Below are 9,980 nucleotides of genomic sequence, written 5' to 3'. Positions count from 1 at the left end.
CAGAATCATGGAATGGTTGAAGAATTTTTAAAGGGACGATCTTGCTGAAATTTAAGCAGAAAAACAGAGAAATGTTGGGCCCTTCTGAATCTTACAAAGTATATTTATGCCAAGTCGTTAATCTTTTAATTTCTGAGAAGTCTCTGACTTGAATTTTTAGCTGTGTAAATCAAATGGATGGAGAAGGAAATTAATAAGCTTGCTTGAGGTAACTATGTTAATTGTATGCTTTAACATTGTTAACACAATTGATTACCTAAGGTAGACTGTAGCTATTAGTGGTCATGCTCTTTGAATTTTGCATTGTAATTTTTGCTTTAAATTATGAACCTTGTAGCTTTATTGTTTTAGTAAATACCTGAGTTTTTTGGATTAAAAATTCATATTAACAATTCATTGGTCTCTACCAAGTTCACAACAATTGAATGATTGATAAAAATGAATACATTGCCATAATATTTATTGCAGTTAATATTTTATAATCGTAATTAAGGCCAATTATGTATAACTCTATTCAAAATATGGATCCAATCATATATTTCAAGTCCTTAAATACTACAAACACTGAGCTTATCATGTATAGTACTGACAAACCTTATGTTGTTGCATATTAATTGCTGCTGTAATTTTAAATTCAGTAATGTTTTATAAACAGTCCTTTAGTAGTTGGCTATGATTGATGTTGTTTATATGGTGGCACCATTACAGCAGTTAACACATGATTTTGGAAAACAAAAAGCTTGATTTTCTTGAAAACCCAGAGAAAAATGAAGAGAATGCTGACATATTGAATCCAAGCAATCTTAATCATTTCCCAGAAACCAGGTCGATAAGTAATTAGCACATAATTAAGGAAAAGATAAAAGGAAGTTAATCCCCAACAAGAAAAAATATTTTTATGTAAATGCACTTATCATTTCAAATCACTTAAACATATCAATCCTAAATCTTGCCTGCATAAGTGAACATGCACTAACTTCATGCAAACCCATTCTCATAATTTAATTCTCGAACCCAGGATTTGTTTTGCTGAGAGCATTTACAGCCTAGTAAAGATTATCTGGCTAGGTCAATGGACTATTATCATTAAAATATCTCCACAGCTAACCAACAAAGAAGCAAAACAATAAAATAAAATAGCTTTGAAAAATCTTTCTAACATCATTAATTGAAGGTTGGGATATACAAATGGGGTGAAGATAGAAGGTAGAATTAAATTTTTAATAAAGAATCATTTAAAATTAAAATTAAACTAATCATTTTACCACCCTCCAAAAATATTAGATTATCTCTTCCAGGTCAAATTCAATTGTTCATCAAATTCGATCATTACATTGCTGTTGAAAATCAAATCACAACTTACTAAACAAGGCAAAACTTCATTTTTTAAAAAAATGGGATTTCAAATGGTGAGCCAAGGAAAGATCGGTAAAATGCTCACTGTTTTCATGATTGCACCCTATCCCCAAAAGGTACAGCACAGTCTGTGACAGAATCCTATTTTACTCATTATTTTGAATTTTAAAAAGGATATGTGATTACTTCCACGGGATATCTGATGACAGCATTAAAGACAAATGGGGCATCAGCAGCTCTCCCTACTGTCCACACAGGATACTGATTGGTGAATATCGTTGTTACTAAAACAAGACAGTTAGTGACCAAATTAGGTTTAGAGAAAAAAATATTGTTCTATGAGAAATATTTTATATTGATATAAATGACATAGTAATGAAAATCTCACCATTTCTATCTTGATATGATGAAATGATTTGTGCCAGGTCAAAGGCACTAGCAAATGGACTGTTATCATTTAATATTGAAACCTGTGGAATGAAAATGGTATCTATAAAAGTCTTTGAGTTATTTGTCTACCTAGTAAAAGGTAAAATCACCGCAGTCTCCAAGGATCATTGTGCTGCTTTGTTCATCTACCTGACTGATATCTCATTGATCAATCATCAGGCACATGGCAGTAATCGACAGTATCCTGTACACTGCAATAATACCCAATTATTAATTAGCATACTTCAGAATATGACAGGCCTTAGAGTTGACATTTATTTATCCGGTTCCTCTGATTGATTTTAAGGTTGAGCTATTAAATGTTTACTTCATTTTCCAACATTCCACTATTGATACTTAAGTGTTCACATCTATCTAACATGTATTTACACTTTGAGATTCTGGCATTTAGTGTATTTAATTATTCCAACTTCTGTTTTGCACATGCTCTATTAATGCTCTCCACTTTTTCAGCCTGTGTACATATCTATAAATCTCTTTCAGTCAATGGACTGTAGCTCATCAACATGCCCCTAAATCCATGCCCCTAAATCCATGCCCCTACCATAACTCCACAGTGAAATGTCTACATGCAAACAAGATCACAAGGCTAATATTGTGATCCATCAAACAACAAAGAACATACAATATACCAACTTGCTTTTTCTTCAAAGATTCTAAGGATTTTTAACTTCATGATCCACAAGGAAGTATTCTAAAATATTAACTTTCTTTTAGTAACGAAGAACTTCCTTATAGCAGTCTATACTAATTTGATCTTCCTTTCACCTGATATTCTCATTTTGTTGAAATAACATTGCAGATTTTTTTGTAATTATTTACTATCTAAAATGTGCCTCTCAGTAACTCTTCACAAAGTATAAAATTCTTGTTTCTCACATTTATCTTCATAAAGGAATCCTTGGAGATTGGGTTCAGAATTATGTAGTTACTTTGTGTCGCACCACATGACTAAGTCCAGAAAAGGAAGTTGTTTGGTCCATCTGAATTCACCCTACCAAAGAATTCCGACAATTCTCTCCAATCACATTTAACTGTCTACAGAATTTTTTTTTCCCTTAGATTACTATTAAAGCAGAATGTGAGCACCTGTGCCTGGTATACAAAGGACATTTGCAACACAAAAACTTTGGTTAGATCATGTACCAATTCATTTTAGAATGCTTCTATCCAGCACCAACCTAAGTAAAATCCTGAGATAAGCACCTAACTGGTGGTGGAAGGTTACTTGAAGTATACAAATTTGGATGCTACAAGAGATACAAGAATCCAAAGTGTAATTCTGACATATATCAGGTTTAGTGTGTGCCATGCAATCTTTGCCTGCTTTTGCAGTGTTACATGGCTTGACCAGCAATCTAGGCAAGACTATTTGGACTACTGTGCTCAAATTTCTATTCATAGTCCAGTCCTTTGAAGATCAATATTCTCCTTTTCAGCATATAGGAATGCCACTCTAATCCTCAGTTCTGACAGTTAGCCAGTTCTGCATTGAACTGTGTCAATTTTCAGCACTCCCCAAAAGGAAAGCTACCTCAACGTTTGGTACCTGCAGTTTTGTGATGACAAGGCTAAAGTCAGAATGTTACTGTTGTAAGTTTGAACCATTGTTTAACAAACTTCACCCACTGACATCCGGTTGTGTACCTCAAATTAAAATCATCAACTGCTACATGTTCAACATATCATATGTACAGATCATAATATGACCTTCTTCATTGGGAATTTCATAATGAATTAAATACAACTTAGTAAAATATTAATTTTAAACTGTTGATTTTTCACACTCTTTATGAAGACATGAAACTGCAACAAGTGAACATTTTCAGATGTTGCGACTTACAATTGGGACAATTTTGAAATTTAGTTGTAATTATCATAGCAACAATTAGTGTTCATAACCAGCTTCAAAGCAGGAACCCCATGTTCCTCCTCTTAAAAAAAGAGTTACACTTACATTATAACGTGTGTCAAGACCTTTGTGTCGAAGTGGCTCTCGTTGATGTAGCCTTAAGTCACCATTCACACTAAGCTGAGACCCAGCTATGGAGGATGAGAAGTAGGTATATGCCATACACTGCATTATAAATGTTGACATTCTCTGCAAACAACATTATGAAAAACTTAAGCAAATAGCATCATCACTGTGCAGTTCATGGAGTTAGAAGTAATACTGTTTTGAGAGGATTGTCAAATGCAAGGAAAATGCAGCACATTTCCAATGTAAGATTTTAATTATGACTCATTTGTTGGCAACAGCGCTTCTTGTTGACACAATGGCTGCATAGATTTGCAGTGCCAAGTGACAACAAAATGACAGAATGGCAGAATGGTGAATGACATTGAAACACTACTTCCCAACTTTCACTGGTCTGAGCAGCCCTTCTTTACATCCTGCGAAGGATGGGATGGGAGTTGAAATCTGATCTTCTGTTTTGTCACCAGTCCATCATCTACATCAGGTCAGATCAGAGTGATGCTGGAAAAGCACAGCAGGTCAGGCAGCATCCGAGGAGCAGAAAAATCGATGTTTCGGGAAAAAGCCCTTCATCTAGTCCAGTCTATCTGATGTACAAGATAAGACACACTGGGCTGTGTCCAAATGGAGGAGTTGGTCCATTGCTTTCAGCCCCATTCAGCTGCTCCCTCGGCCCAGCCAAAATAACAACTGGCAATCCCCAGAACTCACATGGCATGGTCTGATCATTGTTATGCACTGCACCTATGCACAGCTTTCCAAAAGGCAAATGGTGGGTCATCTGCAAATGCACCTTGTTATGGACCTGGCCAGACACCCTCAAAACATTTCAAGAAAGTAGCCCAGATCCTAACTTTGCTAGTTGCTTTAAGCAGATGTAATGTGGATATTTCAGGAGGGATGTAGCTGGCCCAACCACTTACTTTTAAACAAAACAGAATTTATTTGCAAGAGTGTCAAAGGCTGACCTTACAGAGGTTTATAAGATTATGAGGGACATGGATAGGGTAAATAGAGAAGGTCTTTTCCCTAGGGTGGGGGAGTCCAGAACTAGTGGGGGTATAGGTTTAGGGTGAGAGGGAAAAGATATAAAAGAGATCTAAGGGGCAACCTTTTCACACAAATGGTGGTATATGCATGGAATGAGCTGCCAGAGGAAGTGGTGGAGGCTGATACAATTGCAACATGTAAAAGGCATCTGGATGGATATATGAATAGGAAGGGTTTGGAAGGATATGGGGCGGGTACTGGCAAGAGTGGGACTAGATTAGGTTGGGGTATCTGGTCGGCATGGACGGATTGGACCGAAGGGTCTGTTTCCGTGCTGTACATCTCTATGACTCTATTACCGAATGAAAGACAAACAAAAAACAGAATACAGAATAACTTAACCTATCCAAACACCCAACAGATTATCCTAACTTAATGATGCTGTTCCAAATACTTGCGACAATCACCATAAACACTCCTTGGAATAAAATGTAAAATGAAACACAGGGTCTTACAGGAGAGATGTCAGAGACATTCAGAATGGAACACCTTCTTCCATGTAACTGTGAATTGGACCAGCAGCCTCAAAACTGACCGACTGCTTGCTCTGGCAGCCAGACTGCTAAAATCCCAAACCAAACCAGGCCAGAGAAAAGCTGAACTGGGAGAACTGGCCACTCCCCTTCCATTGAAAAAGTTTTTTTAAAACTTAAAAGCTTCTACAAGTTGATCAACCCTAGACATTTCGGAGCCTGTGTCTTTATGACCTCCTGAAAAAAAAACAAACCAAGGACACCTAACCTTGGTAGGAGCAGCATCATCACAGCTAGTGAAAAAGGCTATGTCATGGAGACGAGCATCACCTATGACATCTGCACAAGTGCACGCTGCCATCTTTGCCACCAAAATAGTCATATGGAAAATGATAGAGAATTTCAAGAAGAAGCAGACAGTAAACAGAATCTCAGCTATGCATCAATTAAAAAAGATTAGACATTAGAGATAACAAAATGCTAAACTAATGGGGCGGCCTGGTGGCACAGTGGTCAGCATTGCTGCCTCACAGCGCCAGAGACCCAGGTTCAATTCCCACCTCGGGCACCTGTCTGTGTGGAGTTTGCACATTCTCCCCGTGTCTGCATGGGTTTCCTCCAGGTGCTCCGGTTTCCTCCCAAAGTCCAAAGATGTGCAGGTCTGGTGAATTGGCCATGCTAAATTGCCCATAGTGTTAGGTGAAGGGGTAAATGTAGTGGAATGGGTCTGGGTGGGTTGCTCTTCGGAGGGTTGGTGTGGACTTGTTGGGCCGAAGGGCCTGTTTCCACACTGTAAGTAATCTAATGTAAGTAATCTAATCTAATGGCTCTGTGTATAACATGTATAACAAAGTAAACAAATTGATGGTGCATGTTGAAATAAATAAGTACAATGTTATAGCCATTGCAGAAATCTGGTTTCAGGATTGGGTCCTAAATACTGAGGGACATAAAACATTGAAGTGAAATAGTAAGTTAGATAAATGTGGAGAGCTAGCACTTAATTCAGGATGGTATTTGTGCAATAGAGATTATCTTGGCTCAGGCGATCAGGATATGCAATCCGTTTGAATAGAAATTAAGAATAGCAGGGAAAATAAGTCACTCAGGGACTGCAACTACAAAGTGGGACAAAGTTTACAAGAAGGAAACATTAGGTGCTTGGGACAAAGGGCTGGCAATAATCATGGATGACTTTAATCTCAATGTAAACTAGAAAAATCAGTTTGGCAGTATGGCCTGGATGAGTTCATAGAATATTTGAGGTAGTTTCTTAAAGAGGCTATTTTGGCCTCAACCTATATTAGACAAGTTCATACAACCATAGAGTTTTACAGTACAGAAAGAGGCCTTTGGTACATCATGTCCAGGCCAGCCATCAGCACCTATCTACTCTAGCCCCATTTTCCAGCACCTTTGCCCATAGCCTTGAATGCTATCATCCTTCAAGTGATCAAGTACTTGCCAGCATAAATATTCTGAAGCCCCTTTCACATTGATGGGAAGACAGGGTTGCACTGGAGAACCAACACGCCGTTTAAGGATCTGCATTTGTACCTCACTCCTGTCTGGTTCCACCTTCTCCAGCACTAAAAATCCTGCCAATGGTTTGTTATTTTACTCATGGTGGATAAACATTTAAACATGTATAGTCGGCTTGATATATCTCTTCTTCTACAGATAATAAAATAATGTATAATTTTAAGCCTCACTGCTTGACAGAGCAGTTTACCAGCTATTGTTAAACACTTCTAACATTATACTCAACAGAATATTGATTAACTGAAAATTAGGCAGGTCCTTCAAAAGGCAGGCAATGCATAACAACTGTCCACCACCCAAATAATAGAGCAACTTTAGAACTTACATATCGCATTAAGTAAACAGATTTATGATTGTGATGTGGACCAGTTGTGCTTTGCATCTGTTAAGGGTGTGCCTTTTTTTAAGTTAAGGTAATTTCACCAGCGTTAGACCTTCTTTACCAACAACATCTTGTGTTAAGCAGAATTTCTACCTGAAAAATGCTTAGCTTTACAATTACTTGGTTGGTAGAAGTAGAGACAGTTGTTAAAACTGATACATTTTGTGTACATGTATTCTTTAAATCCCATGGAGGAGAAAGTGAGGACTGCAGATGCTGGAGATCAGAGCTGAAAATGTGTTGCTGGAAAAGCGCAGCAGGTCAGGCAGCATCCAAGGAGCAGGAGAATCGACGTTTCGGGCATGAGCCCTTCTTCAGGAATGAGGAAAGTGTGCCAGCAGGCTAAGATAAAAGAAAGGGAGGAGGGACTTGGGGCAGGGGCGTTGAAAATGCGATAGGTGGAAGGAGGTTAAGGTGAGGGTCATAGGCCGGAGTAGGGATGGGGGCAGAGAGGTCAGGAAGAAGATTGCAGGTTAGGAAGGTGGTGCTGAGTTCGAGGGTCCGATGGTCATCATCTTGCTAACAAGTCTATTATATGGTACTTCTTCAACACATGTTCCAAATCTACTTTTTATAAAACAACCACATTACACTTAGGCACTCTCGCCAATATTCAGAGAACCCAACCTAGGTAATCAAATAAAATTCAGTGAGAACAAATTTGCTGTCTGTCATTTATTAACCCATATTTTCTCCAAGTGTCATGGATTTGGTTCTGGATTAATGCCTCTATATCTCTGCATGTCAACAATCTTGTCAGCAGTTGTCAGCAGTCCATCTTGCCTTTTCTGAACAGGGCTGTAATATTTACAAGCCTCAAATTATGTGGTAGAATTGTAACCAGAACCTTTGCAATTTTCATCCTTTTCTCTGTAGCCAGGGATGCATCCTGTTGACACTTTTAAAAAAAAACACCTCCTTTACTGTGAGAGTACAGTGATGACAGATGCAATACTTTTATTTAAGTACTTCAGCAATGCACTTAGCCTTCAAAACAAAATCCTTTTGAATCTTAGTTAGCCTATCTTTGAGTAATTTTTCACTTTTTCAAAAATAAACAGGTTTACTTTTACTTTCCCATTCATATTTACATCACCCCACATACTCCCATTACAGTTCCCTTTTTGTTTATATTTAGCTTATTTCTCAATCAGACATTAATCTTTTTCTGCTTCAGTTTAACCTTTACACCTGTGGTCATCCAAGAAACACCAGCTTTGATTGGACTATTTAAGGACTACATATAGTTCATTTGGAAATATAAACCAGGAAGTGGAAGTCTGGAGTATTAGGCTTTGTTTTTACTACATGATGAAATTTGGGTGCACAGTGGCTCAGTGGTTAGGACTACTGCCTCACAACACCAGGAATCTGGGTTCAATTCCACCCTCAGGCAACTGTCTGTATAGAGTTTGCACATTCTCCCCATGTCCGTGTGAGGTTCTGTTGGTTGTTCTATTTTTACTCCCACATTCCAGACTAGTTGAATTAGCCATGGGAAATACAGGGTTACAGGGATAAAAGTGTGTGTGTGTGTGTGTGTGATGCTTTTCGGAGGGTTGGTGCGGACTTGATAGGCCAAATGGCCTATTGTAGAGATTCTGTGATTCTATGAAAAAGCTGAACTGTGTGATCACTTAAATGTTCACACAAGAGCATATAATTTTGCTGGAAGCCAGATTTTGATATTTTTATGCAATATGCTAGCACCAGGTATCATTTAAAAATACTGTTCAGCATGTTTGTGGATTATTTGTAAATGGCAGTTTGTCACTGAACTGAGAGGGCAGTGTGTCTGTGTTGGGGGGGGGGGGGAAGAGAGAGAGAGAAAGAGAAAGATGTTGGGACTCAGACCCTCAAGCCGGTGAGCAAGCAAAAGCTCTCTCTTCTCTCCTCTCTCTCTCTGCATAAGGGGGAGTAATATTAACATTAAAGACTTCTCAAAAAGAAACAACTGCTAACTGAAGCCAAGGCCTTGACCCAACTGACTGGCTACCAACCTGAGGATTGCAGCAGTTAACAGCAATGTGATATCACCACCAAAAGCTATAAAAAAGGACTATGAGAAAGTCACCTCACTCCTCCATGCTTTTTGGTTTGGACACTGATCCACACACATTGTGATCTTTTTGCCTCTGTTTTCCACCTATGATAAATAGTTGGGCGGGAGGTTTCAGTAGCATGAAAAGTTATGAACTCAAAAGGTAAATGAGAAAATAGGATTGCCAGTTAGTGATAGGGTTGATTGTTACCAGAAAACAAAAGGAAGAGACAGAATGTGCGAATGTCACATTGTACCAAGGAGCCACAGAAGTGTAGATTTTACTCAATAATAGAACAAACATAAAAGGTCTTGTATCTTAAACAAAAATAAAAATTGCTTGTGAAATTCAACTGTTCTGGCTGCATCTGTGGGAAGAAAGCAGAGTTAATGTTTTGAGTCCAGTGATTCTTCATCAGAACTGAGAGAATCAGGAGAAAATGATATCATTGAAAAGTATAAACTTCTGACATGGTTAGACAGATGAGATACAGGAGGTCCAGAACAAGGGATGATGTTCTCAAGCTATATGATAAGTCATAAGCTGAGATGAGAGAGATTTCTTCATTTGAGAGTGGTGAATCTGTAGAATTTTCTACCACAGAAGGCCCTGGAGGTGAAGTCAGTGAATATATCTAAAGAAATAGATAGATTTCTAAGGTATCAAGGGATATGAAAAGAGAACAGCAATATGATACTGAGACAGAG

General features: G+C 38.1%; 1 protein-coding gene across 1 annotated transcript in view; it reads right to left on the bottom strand.

The window, feature by feature from the left end:
* Window positions 1-443: 443 nt before the first annotated feature.
* The window catches only part of tmem231 (transmembrane protein 231), a 52,963-nt gene continuing 43,426 nt past the window's right edge, over window positions 444-9,980 (bottom strand). The window contains exons 4-7 of the mRNA XM_087995771.1: window positions 3,764-3,907; window positions 1,745-1,826; window positions 1,537-1,640; window positions 444-835 (exon numbers count right to left, since the gene is read on the bottom strand). Of these exons, the coding sequence (XP_087851897.1) occupies window positions 671-835; window positions 1,537-1,640; window positions 1,745-1,826; window positions 3,764-3,907 (495 nt within the window). The 3' untranslated portion in view covers window positions 444-670. The remainder of the gene's footprint in view (window positions 836-1,536; window positions 1,641-1,744; window positions 1,827-3,763; window positions 3,908-9,980) is intronic.

This window comes from Chiloscyllium plagiosum, unplaced genomic scaffold, assembly GCF_037043375.1.
Source record: "Chiloscyllium plagiosum isolate Xiang-an unplaced genomic scaffold, Cpla_swu_hap1 HiC_scaffold_17, whole genome shotgun sequence".
Lineage (NCBI taxonomy): Eukaryota > Metazoa > Chordata > Chondrichthyes > Orectolobiformes > Hemiscylliidae > Chiloscyllium > Chiloscyllium plagiosum.
This window is presented reverse-complemented; position numbering and strand designations above follow the sequence as displayed.